The 23916-nt window shown below is 43.5% G+C and overlaps 1 protein-coding gene across 1 annotated transcript in view; it reads right to left on the bottom strand.

The window, feature by feature from the left end:
• Nucleotides 1-20741, bottom strand: part of LOC124789980 (large neutral amino acids transporter small subunit 1) — a 361571-nt gene extending 340830 nt beyond the window's left edge. The window contains exon 1 of the mRNA XM_047257523.1: nt 20312-20741. Within this exon, the coding sequence (XP_047113479.1) occupies nt 20312-20572 (261 nt within the window). The 5' untranslated portion in view covers nt 20573-20741. The remainder of the gene's footprint in view (nt 1-20311) is intronic.
• Nucleotides 20742-23916: the final 3175 nt, after the last annotated feature.

The following is a 23916-nucleotide window of genomic DNA, read 5'->3' as shown; positions in this document are numbered from 1 at the left end:
CCGGAGCCGCGCTGCTGCTACGGTCGCAGGTTCGAATCCTGCCTCGGGCATGGATGTGTGTGATGTCCTTAGGTTAGGTTTAAGTAGTTCTAAGTCTAGGGGACTGATGACCTCAGAAGTTTAGTCCCATAGTGCTTAGAGCCATTTGAACCACATATACACCAGAGGAAAAATGCTCGTATCCGAGCACAGAAAAGGTGCATATGCTGTAAAGTGGGTAGCAGCTGCCTCATTCTACTTTTCTCGGCATTTTGAAAAAAATTCCCAAAAATTTTGGCATGTGTAGATATTCGCGCTCATTTTAAGATGCAACTTACCTCTCACTCCTACGAGCTTCCTCAACTGTAACTCTCAACTACAAGTCCATCGCTGTAAGTCGCTCATTCCCATCCACTCCGACTTGCCCATTCTCTCTCTCACTCTTTCATTCATTCCATCTGATTGTGATTATCCCTGTGTGTCCTTCTGTCCCTGTCTCTTGTCTCTCAGCCACAGTCTCCTCCGTTCTGTATTCTACTACCGTCTTCTCCACTGTCTGTGTCTCCCTCTTGCTCTCTCTTACTCCTGCTATCTCAGTCATTCCTTCCCACTGCTGCTGTCCCTTCTCACTGTTACTATCTCTGTCCCTCCACATCATTGTCAGAGGCTGTCTCATTATCACTAGCTTTCACCCATTTCCATTTTTTCCTTCTCTTTATTCCTCTTCCACTGGCATTCTCCCCTTCACTCTTTCCCTAGCACTGTTCTGTCACTGTCCACTATGTTGCATTGTCTTGTCCCTATCTTTCTCACGCAAAGCCTTTCCTTCGGTTTTTGCCTACTGTAGTCCAGAATTTTATTACTTCTCTGTCTCTTTCCAACTGCAACTGACTCCTCCTCTCAGCATAAAAAAGCGCGAATATGTTCGCAAGCCAAAATTCTTGATAAAATTTTTAAAGGTACTGAGAAACGTATAATGAGGATCTGGTACCCCACCTTTCAGTCAGTCTTAATAAACAGAAGCATATTCGCCTTCTTTGTGCTCCGACAGGAGCGCTTTCCCGCTGGTTCGCTTCTTTTTCCCTGCTGTAGCAGGGCATGTCACTCATAAGAAAACAATTTTATGAGTGACTAAAATTTTGATACTTTACTCATGTGAAACTGGAATAACGCAAAACTGCGTAATTTATCACCTCAGACCGGATTTTATGAGCACAAAAATTTTGCATTCCTTGAGTACTACAACAAAATGGGGTTCTCAGAACACTTGTGAAGATAACGGGGACACATCATAGTATGTTTCTTTATAAACTACGTCTCACGCCGGATTTTACATGCGCATTTTACGTGTACACCTAGGGTATGCTCTATATCTGGGAAATGAATAAAGAAATCGAGAAAATTATCAGGTCTGTTTGAGATCGGGATTTTACGAACACATCACAAAAATTTCAGCCATTTGCTGTGCATAGCCGCCTTGGAATCCGCGGCTCTATTTTGTGCTGCTTCTCAGGATCCGTCCATGAACTAAATGGTGCCTCCATAAGGCCCTTCAAGACGCACCTTACACCGCATCTAATCCAACAAGAACCAACCGATTTGCTCCATTTTCCTAAGCTACAAGAAGTGTGTAATATTCAAACTTTGACTATGTACTATAGGATAGTTACTGTAAGACGATACTTCTCTTGGGTATACAAATGGACCCTAGCCCAAGAGCTATAAAAAAATTTGATCCTACCTTTCTAATACTAACAGAATCCTAAATATGAGCCCCGGAAAAAACAGTTTTAATGCGCGGCGTTTTGTAACATTAGGTTGCATACATCATACATACATACATATTTATAATCTGTACGGTTTATTGGTCCTCGCATTGGTGGATGTTAGAAGAGAGGGAGGGGATATATGGCAGGCCATTTGTGGATTGCACAGCTTGCTGGCTATTGGTCACCCGCTACGATTCTGCGGTAGGTTTCCGAGGGCTGTGTTTCGCTGCCATTGGTTGGGCAGTAGCACGACGCCAGCCGATCGTGTGCCATCATATCGCGACTGACGGCAGCTAGGACGCCGGAAGCCTGTAGCCGATTTTGTTGTTGTTGTCAGGCTGCTTCAGGATTTTGATTCCTCCTATTTTGCGCGTGTGCATCCACAGCTGTCTTCCAAGTATTCGTGTTTTTTGAAACTCTTGGCTTCGAGAAAGACAGCTGCCACTTGTCTGAAATGTCAGTTTTGTTTTAGTATTTAAAATATTTTAGAAGTTCACGTGGCAGTACAACTAGGAGGATTTTAATGAGATTGACACTGTCCGCGGAAGACTGCATGTTTGTATGAGCTATGGACACTATCGAACCATCGGAATCGTGGTAGAAGAATACAGACACCGATCGTCTACAGAAAAATGGAAAAGATTTCTGATGTGAGAGAAAGATCAGTTTGATTTCCAGAGAAAGGTAATAATACACGAATCAATATTAACCCTACGACTTATCTTAAATTATAGTCCGAATGAAGACAAACCAACATGTATAGAATTTATGGATTTAGAAAATCATTTTGACAATACAACTCTTGTTAACTCTGTCGGCCCCACAAACCGAAGTCGAATTTTGGTCTCGTCAAGTAGCCTCTTCTACACGTTCTGTCTTTGGCACCTTCTTCCCTTGAACCAAGTATCTGAAGATCCTTGGTCACCTTGTCTCTCCATCCCAATTTAAGCCTGCCTTCGCGTTTCTTCTCTGACACTTCTCTCAGTCTGGATCCCTCCTCTCGTCTGTAGACAGGGCCACTCCATCTTGGTCTCCTTGTCTTGGCTTGTGCAACAACAATTGGTTCACTAAAATTCATTTTAAGGCCCCCGGTCTTTCATCTTCGCCATTCTCCTCCCTCAGAAATTAGTCCAAATATCTTCTGCAGGATTTTACTTTCAAAAACCGATATATTTCTGTCAGTATACGTATGCATTCTCCATATTTCTGACCCGTATAATAATACTGGTGTGATTATGTAAAGTTTTATTAGTCTTGTTTTGGATGCTGTTGAAAAAAGAATTGTATGCCATTAATTTGTTGAGCGAATTTGACGTTCTGGATACAGCTTTGATCCCCGCTTCTTCTTATTTCAAATCGTTTTTGTTGTTTACTACAACCCCCGGATATTTAAATTCAGCTTCTTCCCCTAACACCTACTTATCAGTCTGCATGCTTTCCCAGCTTTTCATCTTGTAGTTTCTTTCTGCCCTCATGAATTCTGTTTTCTCGTCATTTACCTCTAATCCAACTTCTTTTCATTTTTAAATAGTATTCTTGCCAGTATTTTCAGATCATCTAGATTTTCAGGGATTAATGCTACTTAATTTGCAACGGCCAGTAAAGTCATTTCTATTCGTATGTTAATTCCCTCTTCTGCTTCGCTTGCTGAATTCAATTATGTTGAACAACAGTGATGATAATTCCATCTCCTTGCCTGATTCCTCCTCCTATCTCAAAAGCCACGAAATGTTCTCCATTCATTTTCACCATCCCTTTCGACCCTTCCATGGTAACTTTTACAATACTTGTAATCTTCTTTGCTATTTTAAACTTCTGGATTTTTTTCTCACGTTTGTCCGTTTATGCTGTCGTTACACAACGAACAATATTGCCATTTCTTGTTGTATTTCCAATGTTTTAATATGGCTTCTTTCAGTACAAGAATCTAATCAGCGGTGGACTGATATTCCTGGAAATTCTGAAGCGAGGCGTAAAGCTTTATGTCGTGTCGTCGTCAAGAATACGCGAGTGGGCCTTCGGCTCCGAAAGCCCACATCAGTGATGTTTCGTTGAATGGTTCGCACGCTGACACTTGTTGATGGTCCAGCATTGAAATCTGTAGCAATTTACGGAAGTGTTGCAATTCTGTCACATTCAACGATTCTCTTCAGTCGTCGTTGGTCCCGCTCTTGCAGGATCTTTTTCTGCCGCAGCGATGTAGGGGATCTGATGGTTTACCGGATTCCTAATATTCATGGTACACTCGTAAAATGGCTGTACAGGCAAATCCCCACTTCATCGCTACCTCGAAGATGCTGTGTCCCACCGCTCGGGCGCCGACCACTTAAATGTTGGTAACCTGCCACTGTAGCATCAGTAACCGATCTAATAATTGCTCCAGAGACTTGTCTTATATAGGCGTTTCCGACCGCAGCACCGTATTCTGCCTGTTTACATGTCTCTGTATTTGAACACGTATGCCCATACCAGTTTCTTTGGCGCTTCAGTATATAACCAACCTAGCCTTCAAGGCAGACATTTATTAGGATTGTAAAGAAGGCACACCACTGTCACGATGTCTCATTGAATTTTAACAGTATGTTTCCGTTTATTCAAAGAATAGTGCTGCACATCAATCTTCGCTGTATTCCAAGTAAATAACATTAATCACCAAAATAATATTTTCATTAAGATAACAATACACTCAACGGACTCAGACTGGTTCACATATAGAAACTGCCAACTACCAAAAGATTGGAGACTCTTTAAACTGTCAACTAACCAGAATTTCCGAGTTCTGATTACGGTGCTGTAAATCAAAGGCGCGTCATCTTCCGTAGCCGAGTGGTCAAGGCAGCATACCCTCAGGCGAGGGACCCGTGTTCGATTCCCGGTTGTCAGGGATTCGTTCTCGGCATGAGGAGGACTGGACCGGCGTGCACTCAGCCTCGTGATGACAAGTGAGGAGCGACCTGATCGAGAGGTAGCGGCTCCAAGGTCGGAAAGTCGACAACGGCCGTGAGTGCGGTGTGCTAACCCCGTGCCCCTCCATACCGCACCCGATGATTAACTATGAGGGTGATGTGGCGGTCGGTCGACTATCGCACGGTCTTCAGGGTCTGATCGCGAGGGTTTCCTTTACTCTTTTAAACCACACGCGCGGCTTCTTAGCAAAACTTCTCGCACTACATATCGCTGTCAGACAAAGGTACTATTTTACTTCGCCTTAAGAAAATTAATATCTATCCAGAACACGTCCCCAGTGATAAATACATCTAATCGAAACTGCGTATATGACTGTACTAGCTCCTCTCGTCACCATTTTCACGTTTACACATACAAGAAAATAAACAAATATACCACAGGCGTTGTTTCAACTACACGGCGAGCATGTCAAAGTAACACAAGCGGTTACCAAATTACCAACTGCAGTATTTAAACCAACAAGGGGTTTACGACTGTTTTACTTACAATTACCGCAGTAGTTCCTTATTTAGTGGATTAAAAGATGCTAGAAAAGACGCTGTCAACGTTTACATTGTTAAAACATCCGACTGTGAGTGAGAAATGCTACTCAAGCTCTATATTTCGTCGCAAGAGACAACTGATATTACGACAGGAATCGCAATGGGTGCCTTCAGCAGAATCACAAAAGTAGACGCAGCTGTCACCACGCAGCACTCAGACGCGTGTCTGCAGAGCTAAATGGACAGGTGTTCCAAATCGCCTGCCACCTGATATCAAAGCAGTCCTTACGGCGGCTGCAGCCAAAGCCGCGTTACACTAACTCAAAATCAATACTGACCTTCAGTGGGGCGACGCGACGATATGTAGGCGCGCACTCACCACTCGGCATTTTTATTATCTCTCCCAATTCTAATCGCGATCGAGTGCAGAAATACTGTCTGAAGTGTTGCGAACTCGCAGTACAAAGCCGAAATTATATCACTTATATCACTTACGTCAATGAACGGCAAACACGTCTACTGTTATGCGTGAGTCAGTTTGCTGCCCGGCAAGAGCGCTTGTACAGAAAGTTTTTAAGAAAGGAAAAGGAAAGTATTTTCGCGATAACAGGTTATTTCGTGACAATTTTAGCTCACTGCAACCACACTTACTGGGGAAGGAACGCACCACCTCGGCTTTCAGGATTTTGGGATATCATTGTTGGCAGATATTGTTGCTTATCTGCGCTCTACTAATCATCGTACAATTATCACGAAAACAACTTTACACCTATTAAGCAATCACTTATCCGTATTATGAAATTACCTGTCACAGCCTGTCGTATTCTATCATTTACAATTCCACTTCTAACATAAATGTTGATTTCTATTTGTAGTTTGTCCTGTTAGTATGATATACATAACTAGATGAAATGCTTTCATATTAGAGAAAAAACGTTGTAAACGTAAATCTATCACGAATATATCTCCCTTTACCTTATTTCTCACGCTGCATGAGCAGGTAAAAATCAGGGAAATTGTGCCGGCTTAGCCATCTATTGCTGTGCTGCAGTCACTGATCTCGTCTTGCTGATCGCGTCTAGGTGACAAGATACGTGGCTTAAGGAATTTCCCTCCTCCTCCTAGCGGAAACCTCGGCTGGAGTTTCGCAAATTTCTTTCTACTAGATGGATGGTAGCTCTTTAGGCTATTCACTGAGGTGACAAACGTTTGCCTCAACATGTCGTTGGAAGTCCCCTGCAGAAATATCTAGCCATGCTGCCTTTATAACTGTCCATAACTGCGGAAGTGTTGGCGGTGCGGAATGCTGCGCACGAACGGACCCCACGATTGTGTCCCATAAATGTTCGATGGGATTCGTGTTGGGAGATCTCGGTGGCGAAATCATTCACTTGAATTGGCCAGAATGACCTTCAAACCAATCGCGAACAATTGTGGCCCAGTAACACGGTGCACTGTCATCCATAGAAATACCATCGGTTTGGTAACATCAAGTCCATGAATAGCTGAAAATGGTCTCCAAGTAGACGAACATAACCATTTTCAGTCAATGACCTATGTAAATACATGCCACACCATTGCCGAGCCACCACCAGCTTCTTAGTGCCTTGTTGACAACTTGGGGCCAGGGTTTCTTGGGATCTACAGCACACTTAAAATCTAGCGTAAGTTCTTACCAACTGAAATCTGGACTGGTATGTCCAGGCCACGGTTTTCCAGTCGTCTTGGGTCCACCCGGTAAAGTCACGTGCCCAACAGAGGTACTGTAGACTATGTAGTGCACGCTCCTAAACGGATACGTTTGTCGTAATCCAGTATTGATTTCTGCGGTTATTTCACGCAGTGTTGCTTGTCTAATAGCACTGACAACTCTATGTAAACACCTCTGCCCCCAGTCGTTAAGCGAAGGCCGTCGGCCACTGTGTTGTCAGTGCTGAGAGATAAAGCCTGACATTTAGTATTCTCGGTACATTTATTATTCTCGGCACGCTCTTGACTCTGTCGCTCTATGAATTTTGAAATTTCCGAAATCAAATGTCCCATTGGTTTGGAGTCTGCAGGCGCCTGGTTCATACACCCCTGCTGACTGCTGTTCATTGGGGACGAAACCTGAAATTTGAACGCCAGTATCGCAACGGGACGTCCAGAGTGTCGATCGGCGGCCTTTTCAAATCAGCCACGTTTAATGCTCCATTGGACTAATGGTCGTTCGCGTGTAAGGCGTAAAATGTATGAAAGCAAACAAGGAAGGGGCGTTATGGTCTGGGGATTGTTTCCGTGGCATTCCCTGGTCGAGATCTCGTCATTCTGGAAGGCACAATGGATCAACAAAAGTATACTTGAATCCTTTGACATCATGTCCAACCTTCGTGCAGTTTGTTTTTCTTTGGGACAATGGCATCTCCAACAGGACAATGCAATGAGTCACACAGCTCGCAGTGTATTTGAGTGGTTGGAGACACTGCAGGATGAGCTTACCGTACTCCCCTGGCCACAAAACTTTCCAGATTTAAACCCAATAGTGTATCTATGGGATCACCTCGATCAGGGTGCACGCTTCATGGATCCGTAACCGAAAACCGAGTGCAGCTGGTCACACCACTGGCATCTGCATGGCTCCACATCCCAGTCTGTGCCTTCCAGAGCGTCAATGACACTATCCCTGTACGTCTCACAGTGGACCGCGCTGCAAAAGAAGGTTATTCAGCCTTTTGACAGGTCGACTGGACGGTGTATATTCCTGTATTATCTTTGGTTCTTGAAATTTTGGAAGTAGATTTTCGCGGAGCGGTTAGCAGCTATCTTCAGGCATTTGCCTATTCAGATTTATCATCTCTCCTATAGTTCAAACAAAACATTCGTACTGCCCTCCTTCAGATACTTTCAGTATCGCCTATCAGTTCTATACTTTAGCAGTATCATAGAATGGGTCGTAAGAAATAAAACACGTATTAAGACAAACAACACCAGACGATGAACCCACAGGGTCCGAAATGTGTCGTGTAGTTAATAAAACACGAAAAAGTTGTGACTGAAGGCGCTGTTTAATTCATACCTCCAATGTTTTCAATACAGTCACGTTTTAAGCTGCAAAATATGGATAAAATTAAAAAAAATAAAATTACGTTTAGTTCATAACCAGACGAATTAAATTCGTCCTTTTAATAAAGGAGTTTGCAGCCCGATGCTACTACCATTGAATTCTTGATTGTATAAGCAACCCAAATCTGTAATTGGAACAGCAGTTTTGATTTAGGTTTACCCCCTCTTTTTGTGTAGGGACTGGCCTGGACCGCTGTAGAGACTTCAAGACGGTCTCTAAACGTCTTTGGAAAGTTTGTGTTACAGATTGTCACCCGTTTTACTTATGACTGACCCTAACTAACGACTCCATTTCGTATTCATACCAATTTTTGTAGCCAGATATTTGTATGAACTGTTTCCAATTTTGACTCACTGATATTGTATCATTAGATGTTGGTATTATTCGTTTTTTGAAGTGCTCATTTTTACGTTGCTGAAGATTTAAAGCAAGTCACCAATCTTTACACCACTTTTAAATCTTACCAAGATCTGACTGAATATTTGTGAAGCTTTTTTGATGGAGACACTTCATTATTGTAACTGCTTTATCTGCGAAAAGTCTGATTGCTATTATTATTGTCTGCAGTGTTATTAACATGAATAGTAAAGGTCCCAACACACTTGCATGGGTGACACAGAGTTACTTCTGCATCTGTCCATGAGTCTACATAAAAAAAATACTAGGTTTACACTACCAAGAAATCTTGAAGTCAGTCAGGAATTTCATTTTATTTCCTACGTGATCGTCCTTTCGTTAATCAGTTTTACGGAAGAGAAGAAATGCTACATTTACCGGACTGCCTTTATCCATGGCTTTCGGGATTTCATGTAAGAAAATCGAGATTTAGACTTCTCGTGGGTGATGTTTTTTTCGGATTCCATGCTCGTTGCTATGAAGGAGGTCACTGCATTCGCACTCAGAATATGTTCTGACATTCTACGACAGGCAGATGTCAAAGATATTGAATAATAGTTTGTGGAACGCTTCTGCTATCCTTCTTGTAGACTGGTGTCACAAGCGCTTTCTTCCATCTACTGGACAGTTTTCGTCGAGGATTCTACGGTATGGTTAAAAGAGAGGCTAACTCGCCCGTAACTTCTGTATAAAATCTCAGTAGCATTTCATGGGGCAGGTGTTCAAAGTCGATTTCGACCTCTATTTTGAGCTCGTGCTGTGTCGACGAAACTTTAAACTCCGCCCTTACTGTAACTGCCCGGGGGAGAAGACTGTGGAATTTGTTTTCGACAGTTCTGGTGTGCTGGCGAATTCATCTTTACACACAGTATTTAGGCGACTAGTAGCTTGCAAAAATCAAAAAGGAAGCCTTAAACCAGTTATATCTCAGAGTACATACCGCACGTAAATGAAACAGGTTTTCGTGATGACTGGGTGTTGTGTGATGTCCTTAGGTTAGTTAGGTTTAAGTAGGTCTAAGTTCTAGGGGACTGATGACCATAGATGTTAAGTCCCATAGTGCTCAGAGCCATTTGAACCATTTTGAAACAGGTTTCTGCTCAATCATATATGACTTCCAGGACGTCTTTCAAAACAAATGCATCACCTTCAACGTCGGACAATTAAATTCTTTTCTTGCTCTCACATAATGACGATATGCTTCACTTGGATTGCTAAGAAAAACGAAAAATCTAGAATAACTTACGTAACTTCACTCCTGAAGATGAGACATTGACACATTGACATACGCAGTGGACCCATAAATGACTGGCAAAGAGGCCCCAAGTCTCAAGCTATAGCCGGCACAGTAGAGACATTCATGGGCGAGATAGTTTTGCGCTGCATTGACGATTCGTAACAAATTGTGGAATTCAGGAGAAACTGAGGAATCTTTGTGGTGAGTCTATGAGCTGAATCTTTCCGTAACGTACGATTAGGTGATCGAACAACTTTGATTTATCGTCTACAGCTGCTGTTAAAATTTCGTTATTGAACCAATAGAGGATCGAAACTGGTTGTTGTAAAGAAATTTTAACAGAACCTTTTGGAGGTAAATGATTACGTTCATGAAGTACTTACGAACTTCTTAAACTACGCTCAGATGTCTCAGTCGCAACAAATTTGCCTTCGGAGATCGAAGGTGTTGACATGTGAAAATTACCGAACTATCAGTTTAATAAGTCACAGCTGCAAAATATTAACGCGAATTCTTTACAGACGAATGGAAAACCTGGTAGAAGCCGACCTCGGGAAAGATCAGTTTGGATTCCATAGAAATGTTGGAACACGTGAGGCAATACTGACCCTACGAATTATCTTAGAAGAAAGATTAAGGAAAGGCAAACCTACGTTTCTAGCGTTTATATACTTAGAGAAAGCTTTTGACAATGTTGACTAGAATACTCTCTTTCAAATTCTGAAGGTGGCAGGCGTAAAATACAGGGAGTGAAAGGCTATCTACAATTTGTACAGCAAACAGATGGCAGTTATAAGAGTCGAGGGGCATGAAAGGGAAGCAGTGGTTGGGAAGGGAGTGAGACAAGGTTGTAGCCTCTCCCCAATGTTATTCAATCTGTATATTGATCAAGCAGTAAAGGAAACAAAAGAAAAGTTCGGAGTAGGCATTAAAATCCACGGAGAAGAAATAAAAAACTTTGCGGTTCGCCGATGACATTGTAACTCTGTCAGAGACAGCAAAGGACTTGGAAGAGCAGTTGAACGGAATGGACAGTGTCTTGAAAGGAGGGTATAAGATGAACATCAACAAAAGCAAAACGAGGATAATGGAATGTAGTCGAATTAAGTCGGGTGATGCTCCGGGAATTAGATTAGGAAATGAGGCACTTAAAGTAGTAAAGGAGTTTTGCTATTTGTGGAGCAAAATAACTGATGAAGAGAATAGAAGCTTTCGAAATGTGGTGCTACAGAAGAATGTTGAAGATTAAATGGGTAGATCACGTAACTAATGAGGAGGTATTGAATAGAATTGGGGAGAAGTTTGTGGCACAACTTGACTAGAAGAAAGGATCGGTTGGTAGGACATGTTCTGAGGCATCGAGGGATCACAAATTTAGTAGTGGAGGGCAGCATGGAGGGTAAAAATCGTAGAGGGAGACAGAGAGATGAATACACTAAGCAGATTCAGAAGGATGTAGGCTGCAGTAGGTACTGGGAGATGAAGAGGCTTGCACAGGACGGAGTAGCATGGAGAGCTGCATCAAACCAGTCTCAGGACTGAAGACAACAACAACAACAACAGCGATTTATCTGACATCCAAAAGGGCATGATCATTGACTTTCGGGCCAAGGGTGGAACCATTTCCGAAACGGCTAAGTTTGTAAACTACTCGCGTGCAGCCGTTATAGAAGTATACCGTGCATACCTAAATGGTTCTATCCGAAACAGGTACCGAGGCAACTGTGGTGCACCGCGGGCCGTAGAGTCCGCAGCTCGTGGTCATGCGATAGCGTTCTCGCTTCCCACGCCCGGGTTCGATTCCCGGCGGGGTCAGGGATTTTCTCTGCCTCGTGATGACTGAGTGTTGTGTGATGTCCTTAGGTTAGTTAGGTTTAAGTAGTTCTAAGTTCTAGGGAACTGATGACCATAGATGTTAAGTCCCATAGTGCTCAGAGCCATTTTTGAACGGGCCGTAGATGACAAGCGTGAACGACGGGTGAGGTGATGTGTACGCGCTAACAGACGTCCTGCTTTGACCAACACCGCGTGTGATAGCCGCGTGGTCTTGGGCGTCTTGCCACGTGTGTGTGTAAGTTAGTTCAAGTCAGATTAAGCAATGTGTAAGCCCAGGGACCGATGACCTCAGCAGAGTGGGCCCAGAGGAACTTGCCGCAAATTTCCAAAAATTTTTGCTTGACCACCTGACCGCCCAATGAACCAAGGGAGCTACCAACAATGCTTCCTCAAGAAGTGTTCAGAGAACGTTGCTGTGCATGGACCCAGCAGCGGGCCCCTGGTTCATGCATCCTTGCTGACCGTTGTTCATCGGCGACGAAGGCTGTAATTTTCGCGCCAACGCCGCAACTGGACGTAAGCTGACTGGCGACAGGTAGCCTTTTCAGCTGGATCACGTTTTGTGCTCCATCGGAGAGATGGCCGTTGCATGTATGGCGTGAAACGTTCGAAAGCAAACGCAAAAGCCGGAGGATAGAGCGTTAGGTTCTGTGAAATGTTTTCGTGGCATTTCCTGGGCAATTACGTAATTCTGGAATGCTCAATGACTCAACACAGTTATGCATCTATCCTTGGGAACTATGTCCCCCTTACATGCTGTTTGTTTATCCTCTGCACAATGGCGTCTTCCAGCAGGACAATACAACATGTAATAGCTCACAGTGAACGTGCACGGTTCGAAGAGCAAAAAAGTTTACCATACTCCTCTGTCCACCAAACATTCTGAATTTAAACCCAATCAAGAGTCTGTGGGGGATCGATCGAACTGTTTACGTCATGGATTCTCAACCAAGAAACCTAGCGCAGCTGGGCACGCCTCTTCAATCGGTATGGCTACAAATCCCTGGTTGTACCTTCCATAACCCAACTGATTCTCTTCCCGCACGTTTCGCGCTGCAAATAGTGGCTATTCAGGCTTTTGACAGTTGGTCACATTTGTGCGACTGGGCAATGTATAAACTGCTGCCTGTGCATGAAAGGACTTATTTGTAGAATGCTTCTGTAGCCTACACTTTATGCATACCATTAGCGGAGCAACTAGAGTAACTTGTGCCCAGGGATACCATCCTTGTCCTCCAACTCCCCCAATCCCTCGTCGTCCCCTGGTATCATCCCATTTCTTGATTAATACTTATTGCTGTTTGCCCTATTCGTTTACTGATAGCATCACTATTATAAAGTAAATACGCAGTTCAGTAACACTTTTTACAAAGTGCAGTTCAAAACATGGAAGAACAAAGTGCAGAGCAGAACAGAACTGCTTGCATCAATGAGGCGATTCCTTCTCACTGCTGCATTGCAGATCAATACAAAGTCGTAAGCGACAAACTCTAAATACGCTCTCTAGAGGTTCGTTGCATTGGCTCACTTGGCACAACGAGAGTGGTGAAATCTAACGACACAGCCGTATGGATGAGAGGAGCTGACACCCTCGCGCCTACAGAATACGGATGGTGACTGTCTTGACCACTGGATCGGCCTGATCGGTGGGGTATTCCACAAAACGTCTCTAAAGAAAACTTCGAGAAAAAGTAATCGCTGCATTAAGAATAGGCCCCTGAAACAAATACGTGAACTATTATCTGTCAACGAAGAAAATGAAACGAAACTCCGCAATCAAGCGACGTTGACCGGCCGCCATATCTTCCTCTGCCATGCGGTGTCATCAGGACGCGGTTTGGAGGGACATGGGTTCGGTGCACGGGTCTCCCGGCCGTTGTCCTCGTGCCGGCCTTGCAGCCGTTACCTCTGTGAGGTACAGGGTGTTTCAAAAATGACCGGTATATTTGAAACGGCAATAAAAACTAAACGAGCAGCGATAGAAATACACCGTTTGTTGCAATATGCTTGGGACAACAGTACATTTTCAGGCAGACAAACTTTCGAAATTACAGTAGTTACAATTTTCAACAACAGATGGCGCTGCGGTCTGGGAAACTCTAGAGTACGATATTTTCCACATATCCACCATGCGTAGCAATAATATGGTGTAGTCTCTGAATGAAATTACCCGACACCTTTGACAACGTGTCTGGCGGAATGGCTTCACATGCAGATGAGATGTACTGCTTCAGCTGTTCAATTGTTTCTGGATTCTGGCGGTACACCTGGTCTTTCAAGTGTCCCCACAGAAAGATGTCACAGGGGTTCATGTCTGGCGAATAGGGAGGCCAATCCACGCCGCCTCCTGTATGTTTCGGATAGCCCAAAGCAATCACACGATCATCGAAATATTCATTCAGGAAATTAAAGACGTCGGCCGTGCGATGTGGCCGGGCACCATCTTGCATGAACCACGAGGTGTTCGCAGTGTCGTCTAAGGCAGTTTGTACCGCCACAAATTCACGAAGAATGTCCAGATAGCGTGATGCAGTAATCGTTTCGGATCTGAAAAATGGGCCAATGATTCCTTTGGAAGAAATGGCGGCCCAGACCAGTACTTTTTGAGGATGCAGGGACGATGGGACTGCAACATGGGGCTTTTCGGTTCCCCATATGCGCCAGTTCTGTTTATTGACGAAGCCGTCCAGGTAAAAATAAGCTTCGTCAGTAAACCAAATGCTGCCTACATGCATATCGCCGTCATCAATCCTGTGCACTATATAGTTAGCGAATGTCTCTCGTGCAGCAATGGTAGCGGCGCTGAGGGGTTGCCGCGTTTGAATTTTGAATGGATAGAGGTGTAAACTCTGGCGCATGAGACGATACGTGGACGATGGCGTCATTTGGACCGCAGCTGCAACACGGCGAACGGAAACCCGAGGCCGCTGTTGGATCACCTGCTGCACTAGCTGCGCGTTTGCCTCTGTGGTTGCCGTACGCGGTCGCCCTACCTTTCCAGCACGTTCATCCGTCACGTTCCCAGTCCGTTGAAATTTTTCAAACAGATCCTTTATTGTATCGCTTTTCGGTCCTTTGGTTACATTAAACCTCCGTTGAAAACTTCGTCTTGTTGCAACAACACTGTGTTCTAGGCGGTGGAATTCCAACACCAGAAAAATCCTCTGTTCTAAGGAATAAACCATGTTGTCTACAGCACACTTGCACGTTGTGAACAGCACACGCTTACAGCAGAAAGACGACGTACAGAATGGCGCGCCCACAGACTGCGTTGTCTTCTATATCTTTCACATCACTTGCAGCGCCATCTGTTGTTGAAAATTGTAACTACTGTAATTTCGAAAGTTTGTCCGCCTGAAAATGTACTGTTGTCCCAAGCATATTGCAACAAACGGTGTATTTCTATCGCTGCTCGTTTAGTTTTTATTGCCGTTTCAAATATGCCCGTCATTTTTGAAACACCCTGTAGCTCCTCAATTGGCATCACGACGCCGAATGCGCCTCGGTCCAGTCCTCCCTCCGAGGAAAGATCCTTGGTAGTACAGGGATCGAACGCAGGTCCTTTGCAAGGCAGGCATCTGCAATGGCCACTCAGCTACGGGGGCGGACACTGTCTGGTGCCAACTCCTGAAATATATTCATTAATGACAACACGTTTCTAACGGCGCTTTCCCTGAAAAAAGATTACGTAATTCTGCCGAACCCCCGGTAGCATATCTTCTGGCACACGGACTGCAGCAGCGCGCAGTTGTGCACCTGTTGCGGTTTGTATTTCTGTGACGTACTGCTTACGTTCGATTACGTGAACATGTTACTCCTATCATGTTGTTAGCGTGCAGTAACGTAAACACGATTAGGCTTGCAATTTAGGCTTGCAATCAGTACAGAATGCCTAGCGCCAAGGGAACAATAGATACCGTCATGGCAAGTGCAATAATAGAAACAAAGGGCGGCGCAGCTCTCATCATGCTTTAGCTACAACACACGTTTCTTCGAAGAGCAGAAAAGTACTATTACAGCAACATTAAAGAAGACGACTGCAGTATGTGAAGTGTTTCTGAAGAATAGAACGCATGTTGCTAATTTAACTCGTTACTACTGAAATGTCTCACGGCGGATTGAGGAGGGGAGGGATTAGGCAACGGAAGATATTTGAGGTTGTATGTATTTATTGTCGATGCATTTTTTCTTATTTTCGAGAGACTCTTTATTAATAGTACAGCAATGTCTTCGCTGGAGAAAGATGTGAGCTGTGGTCCCTTCAGTTGTTGCGTCAATAAAAAGGGCACGTCTTGACACTCGCTCATAGAAACGATGTGATGCATTTTGGAGGACACTCCGTAGTTTTGTGTAAACGGCCGTCGTGGCTCTGTTTCGATAGAGGGATTAATGAATCCTCAAGAAGGAATTATCTGTTTGGTAGTGAAGCAGTCCTGAATCCTAAGGTAGGTTTGAATATAGCATTCCTTTACTAGGCACGCTGGTACACCCTCGCCTTCCTCTGGCTTTAAAACGGACCCTGCCAGATAAAGGGATGACCTACACTTTAATGAGTGTTTCGAACCACGGTGCAACTTAGTATTTTTTCATATCAGTAAATGGTTGCACGAAATGAAAACAATGATGCAATAGCAAAATATCTAAGGGCAACTGGGAATCGAACCCTCGACTTCGGGATTTGTAGTTCTCAAGCTTATTCACTGGGCTATGAATTATATCAACTTAATGTGCATAATTTGTCTATTGTCTTAGTTTGAATTTTTTAAGGCATCTTTTATGCCTCAAAATAATTTCCACAACTATTAGCAAATGTCGAAACTTGAGCTAGTTAGAATGAAGTCCTGCCCTGACGCTAACCCGTTTTTTAAGGGCGCGATGTAAGGTCTAACCGATCATGTTAATATTTAAGTGGTTAGCCCGTGAACTTATTTTTGCGATATGTAACTGATGTAACTTTATTTGTATCCAAAAGAATAGGTGCAATTTCGGTCCTGCAGCTACTATGAATTAAGAAACAAAAAGAATTAAAGACATTAGTTGCCAGTGTGAATTGATTTCTTTCGGAAATGTCCGAAAGAACAAATACTACATATATAATTACGGCGATGACGTGCTAGGGTAATTCGTGCGGTTGTGGTGTCCGCTGCGTACAGATGGCATAGTGGCCAGCGCACCCGCATAGTAAGCAGGGGACACTGGTTCGAATCCCAGTCCGGTACAAATTTTCAGCTTAACCCACTGATATAAATCAATTTCCATGGCAGCAAATTTCTTTAATTCCCTTGTGTTCTGCTGTAACTTTGATCTCTTGTTGTTGTCACCAGATAAAGACCAAGACAAATGTCGGACTTTAACACTTGCTAGAGTGACTTAATAAATATACCATATGCAAGAAAGCTCCCACTATATACTTATGATTAATCTGCATATAATCCTACTGTTACAAATTACCTTAACTTTTATGCTTTACAAATATACGCCTTCAAGCACACGCCACAAAGAAAGCCGAGATACAAATAAAAATAACTTATATCAGGATTTGAACGTCTCATCGACGACCCGTAGTCACTCACAGGACTCAAAGTCGGATGTGAAGAGTATGGGAAGGAAATAAACAGCGTTCCTTTCCGTCTCCAGCATTTACGTTAATTGGTTTACGAAAACCGCTTAGAACCTAAATTTACGTGCTGGTCTCGAACAAGAATAAAGTATCTTAACCACTGTGCTACATCGCTAGATTTACAAGGGATACCTAGTCCACGACAGCATCGTCGTGGCCACTTCTGACGGCAGACAAGCAGAGTTTCGTGCGTACATTCGTCGGACCGCAGGGCTGACAATGCAAATCGCTTCCTAACGTTGGGCATTTCGTAAAAAGAGCTACATTTCTTCGACTCACTTCAAGAGTTCCATGTGTTTAAGGGAAAAATAGAAGATCTACATTTGCTGCGTAATTCATTTTGATGTCTATCGTATGATGCTGAATTCTTATTATGATAATTCGTAACATTTATTAACATATCTTTCTTTCTGTAATTTCAGAAACACAGAGCTACAATTCGATGTGTCTCGCGAACGTGTACAAAATCTAATAATCATTCTCCGCGGAGCCGTCCTCCCTCTGATTAATGACATACGCAGGCACCATTAACGAAGAAACTGTGATAGCAGTTTAATGTCATTAACTAAATTTGTTGAGTAGCCTGTGCACAAATGCACTTTCATATAAGGGAATATGTTTTATTTACGTAGAATACTAGTCTTTCATTCGCGTCCCTAACGACCGGTGACAAAAACAGTTTTGATATTTGGCGCACTGTAGCCAACCGTGAGGACATCAAATTTAACAATAATTTAATTTTTCCTTTTATTTTCATAAACGTTTGTTTAGGTGCATAAATTACAAGTATTGTTTGTCGTGGGGGCATGATCCATATTTATATCAAACTGACGGAATCCTTTACTGAAAAAAGCACCAGTTCAATGTAAGTGTAATTTTACGTTCAGGCAACGGTCTTAATTTAACTTTTTTCTCATGCAGGGAAGCCCAAGTTTCAACATCGGAACCTAAGCTGCCTACACAGAGCACGTTGCACTGAAGAGGATAGCCAGAGCTCTGAAGAGTCCATTGGCTGAAATAACCATCAGGTCGGTAAACAAATTCATTGCAGTCACCTCATAGGTGTAAATTTAAAACCAAAGAATGAAATATATGCGATCCTTATCATAATTCCATACAAATAATCCATGTAACATAAATGAAAAATTCTAATTGACTACTTCCGTATAAATAATTTATTTGTTCCATGAATTTGGGATTTTTTGTGTAACTTTTCTCTCTCTTGCCATCATAATTGCAAGCCGTCGCAGAGGTTTCCAGCCACGGCCTAAACATGTTGATTTGTCAGCTCAACATAATTATCTTTGATATTCCAGTAAATACATGATTATCATATCTTCGACTTCTGCCTCGTTCCGAGGTCAAATCAAATTCTCAGTGCAGTGGCTACATTATGGTTTCTGTTGACATACGTGCTTCAGTTTGCACGCGATAGTTGTCGATACCACGTGCGTGTCAGCTGAAATTAGTAAGTAAAAATTTATTACGAGGACTTTTTATTGTTCAGTGAATATTTGACACCTGCAGTAGCGAAAGCTTCTCCATTCACATTTTCTTTTCAGGAAACCTAACTTTTATAGCACGTCAAGAACGCACCGTTTTATTTCATCGGGTCATAAAAATGGAGAGTAAAAAGTAATTATCGCAGCCGATTATCTAAAGGAAAAATAATTAACGTCTAGAAGTACGTATAGCAAACTGCAAGAAGAAATTTGCGCTCGCAGCACGTTTAAAAAGAATGTCAAGTCTTGCAAATTGTTGGTGCGAAAGCGGATGTTCTTCCAATGATCGTAGAAGTTAATATACAATAGTTTAAAAATTGGTACTTACGCGTGGTTTGGCACTAAAGATCATATCACATGCCATTTTCGTAAAATTAAATGTCGCCTTGTTCCAACAACAGCAAGGTAAAAAAGATAAGCACACGTAACGATGAAATAGAGTGTGTAGCACTTGAGATGCGAAGGTTAACACAAGAGATTAAGAAAACATTACACAGATTAATTGATCCACTATAGTGCTTCGTGGCTTTGATTTAGTTACTTATTTAATTACTTGAAAAATTTATGGTGAACACACTATTTATACATTTTTATTTATGCCAAGACGTCTTTCGAGCTTGTCACCCCCCCCCCTCCCCCAAATCTTTAATCTTTATTTGATGTGGTACTTTTTTGTATCTTCATCAGTACAACATTTGTGTCGACTGCGTTTTCAACACTACAGCTGCCTCTCGAAAATAACAATTCGCTTAGCTGCCACGTTTCCCTATAACATATATTTATGTTCAGTTAGTAGGTAAGTTAGATGTAGTTTTATTCTTTAACTTTTATCTCCTTGCTTTCGCAATTATGCACAGCAGAAACACTTTCAGCCTCACCGATGCAGCGCAGCGGTCGTCCTGTGACCGATTTATGCGTTTGTTTACATCGGAATGTCTTTAAGTTGTTCACATAGAGAAAGATGCCGCGCATCAGCGAAACTACGTAAATTCAAAATGCAGTGAACAAAAACTTTGTATTGATAAAGATTTAAATGTATTCCCCCTCCTGAAGATGGGTGAAAGCCCGAAACGCGCTTCGGCGTAACTGAAGAGGTACAGGTAAACTGTATGTCAGCTGTACTACTTCAAGTTAGTCCATTAAATAGTGACTAGAGACGATTTAATATTAGCTGTGAGTACAATTAAATCTGAATTGTATGATTATGGAAATAAATTACATAGGGAGGGGCACATATATATAACTGTCTACCGGCACAGGCTTTAACAGAGTACACATTTTTCCATCTCTGTATTGCGAGCGCGAGTGGGGCGTGTTTTGGCAGAGCGGCGTCTGCCGGCTAGCGAAGCAGGTGGCAGCAGGCGTGGCGCGGAGCTTAGCGAGCACGTGGTCGCGGTCGGCGCAGCCGTAGCGTACTCACCATGGAGAAGACGCCCGAGGCGGTCCACACGATCAGAGACAGGTTCACCGAGCCGGTGTTCTTGAGCACGCCCGTGGGCGACACGAAAATGCCGGAGCCGATGATGCTGCCCACGATGACGGTGACGCCGTTGAGCAGCGACATCTTGGCTTTGAGGCGGATCTCACCGTCATCGCCGCCGGCCGCCCCCAGCGCGGCCGCTTCCTCGGGGGCGGCATCTTTCATCTGCACCTCGTCGTAGCGCGCCTTGGGCGAAGGCATTCTACTCTCTTTCTCTCGGAGGACTGTACGTGTGTTTGTGTGAGAGAGTTGGTTCTGCAGTTACGCGCGGGCAGAGCTGCCAGCTGCGGTGTGCGGCTCGGCTTGGGCCTGGAGAGCTTTTGTGGCGCGTGCTTTCCGCTGCGCTGCCGCCGACAGACTGAACAACCCCTGCAGCCGTCGCGCGACGCCGCTAGCCCTCGCCGCTCAATGCGCGGTGCGCCCGCCCACCGCCAGAGGCGCCACAGGCCCCGCGCGACGCTCCACTGTCCTCGAGTCTCGTCAGCCGTGCGGCCACCGGGCGAGGAGCACGTTTCCAGACGCTTTCCTCACAGATATCGACATCTACACTTCACAAGCCTCTACTCTGTGGCGGAGGCTGTTTCGGATACCACTATTATTTCCTCTTCTCTACATTACATATCTACTATTCAAGCCACCTTACGGGATGTGGCAGAAGGTACTTCCGGTACAATGATCATCCTATCTACTTCTACATACATGCTCCGCACATCACCACACTATGTACGGTGGAGGATGCCCTGCACCAATACTAGTGATTCTGTAACGGGGAAAAACGGTTATCTATATGCCTCCGTATGAACATAACTGGGTACAGGAACGTTAATCTATTAATCGTTAATTAAGGAAGTTAACTTTTCGACTAAGGGAATAATATTAACTTAATTTTAAGAAACTTCAATGAACTCTTTAACTTCCATTAACTTTCTTTGAGTCCGTTATTCGTTAATTAGACACCTACTCTCTACGACAAAAATGACGCCGCGCCGCCCGCGGAAACCATATTCTGACAATGTACAGTCATGTAGGTGTTTGGATACTCCTGGATGCGCGCGGTTGATGTAAACAATCGAGTGCGAGAGAGAATAAGCAGGTCTTGGCTGTTTATTGCAGTTTGTTTACTGACTTCAAGTTAAGTCTGCTTTTCGTTAGTGGATTGACTGTGGAGAGACTAAATCATGGAATCTGTCGCTACAATTGATGAAATTTCGTGCACACTTCTAAGTGATTGCATTAGTCTTCTATCCAGATTGGGAGAAAAAATACCTTTCGATTGTAAACTGTGCTTGCCTAAAATATCAGTAATTGGGGATCATACCTCAAGCCTTAACAGGCACAACACTTAAGGAGAGCACACGAAGCGCTGTATGTACAGTTGGTAGAAACAGTAAAGCCAGGGTCTGGTCGAAAAAAAGTCCGTCTTGGGCATTAGGATATAGACAGCTGAGCCAGTAGCAGTAATCTCGTTAAAAGGATGCGACAGGGAAGCACTGGAGACTCTTTGGAGATTGTAGCGACTGGCAGCGGTGCGTCTCAGGCTTGTACAGTAACGCTTTCACGTTTAACGAAGTTAACTTTTTTACTAACGGATTAACGATTAGGTAAATTAACTTTTTGATTAACGCTGGCCAACTATGCTTGTGAGCCCCAATTTCTCGTATCTTATCTTCTCGGTCCTTATAAGAAATGTATGTTGGCGGCAGAAGAATCGTTCTGCAGTCAGCTTCGAATGCCGGTCCTCTAAATTTTCTCAGTAGTGTTCCTCGAAAAGAGAATTGTTCCTCCAGGGATTCTCATTTCAGTTCCTGAAGCATCTCCGTAACACTTGGGTGTTGTTCGAACTTACCGGTAACAAATCTAGCAGTCCGCCTCTGAATTGCTTCGATGTCTTCCTTTAATCTGACCTGGTGCGGATCCCAAACACTCGAGCAGTATCAAGAGTATGTCGCACTACCTCCTATATGCAATCCCCTTTACAGATGAACCACCCGTTCCGAAATTCTCCCAATAAACCAAAATCGACCATTCGTCTTCCCTGTTGCAATCCTCACACGCTCGTTCCATTTCATATTGCTTTGCAACGTTACGCCAATATAACGTAACTGTGTCAAGCTGCATCCGAACATTATGGGTTTGTTTTTCCTACACATGCGCATTACCTTACATTTTTCTACATTTAGAGCTAGCTGCCATTCATCACACCAACTAGAAATTCTGTTTAAGTCGTCTTGTATCCTCCTAAAGTCACTCAACTTCGATACCTTCCCATACACCACCGCATCATAGGCAAACAACCGCAGACTGCCGTTCATCATCTCGGACAGATACTTTATATATACAGAAAATAGTAATGGTCCTATCTCGCTTCCCTTAGGCACCACTCACATATCTGGGAAACTATTCCATGTTCTCATACATTTGTTAACAGTCTACAGCGGGGCACTGTGTCAAATACTTCCCGAAAATCTAGAAATATGGAATCTGCCTGTTGTCCTTAGTACAGTTCACTCTGTAAGGGCAATCTGAGTTTTGCTCGAGCGATGCTGTCTAAAACCGTGCTGATCCATGGACGAAAGCTTTTCGGTGTCAAGAAAAATTACTATATTCGAACTGAGAATGTGTTCAAGGATTCTGCAGCAAACCAATGTTAAGGATATTGGTCTGTAATTTGGAGGATCCATTCTTTTACCCTTCTTGCATACCGGAGTCGCCTGCGCTTTTTCCAGTCGCTTGGGACTTGGCGCTGGGCGAGGGGACCGCGATAGATGCAAGCTAAGTAAGCGGACAGTGCCGGAGAGTATTGTTTGTAAAACCGAACTGGGATTTCATTCGTACCTGGCGACTTACTTGTTTTCAAATCTTTCACTTGTTTCTCTACGCCAAGGATACAATACCATGTCGTCTGTACGGGATTCTGTCCGATGGTCAAATGACGGTATGTTTGTTCTATTCTCCTGCTTACTTAAAAGCAAAATTTAAAACTCCTGTATTCTTTTTGCTATCACTACTGCCATACCAGACTGGTCAACGAGTGACTGGATGGAAGCCTTAGACCCGCTTAGCGAGGACCAGAATTTTCTCGGGTTCTCCGTCAGATCTTTTGCTAAGGTATGACGGTGGTACTTTTTGTGTGGTCCCGCGTAGATCTTTTCACAGACGCACGGATCTATACTAACCTTCGCCTGTTGTCACTTACACGTTCTCTTTAGAACCGAGAGCGAAACAGGCTTTTCTTCCTCAATATGTTCCGAATTTTCTTGCAACAACCTTTGCTTCCACAGTATTTTCCGAATTTCCTTGTAAACCAGATTGGGTCTTTTCTGTCCTTGGTCCACTTATCATGTATATGGTTCTCCAGACCACGATTTACGCTCTGTTTAAACTTTGCCCATGATACAAATAAAATAGTTTCTGCGTCAATCACTTGTTTATTTTGCCACTACGCGTTTCGATAGTTCACATCACAATTTTCAGGTGGAGAATTATTTATTTACATAGGTAGTGGCGGTAAACAGTACAAACGTCTTTTCACGGTCGTAGACCAA

The sequence above is a fragment of the Schistocerca piceifrons genome, chromosome 3 (assembly GCF_021461385.2).
Source record: "Schistocerca piceifrons isolate TAMUIC-IGC-003096 chromosome 3, iqSchPice1.1, whole genome shotgun sequence".
NCBI lineage: Eukaryota > Metazoa > Arthropoda > Insecta > Orthoptera > Acrididae > Schistocerca > Schistocerca piceifrons.
This window is presented reverse-complemented; position numbering and strand designations above follow the sequence as displayed.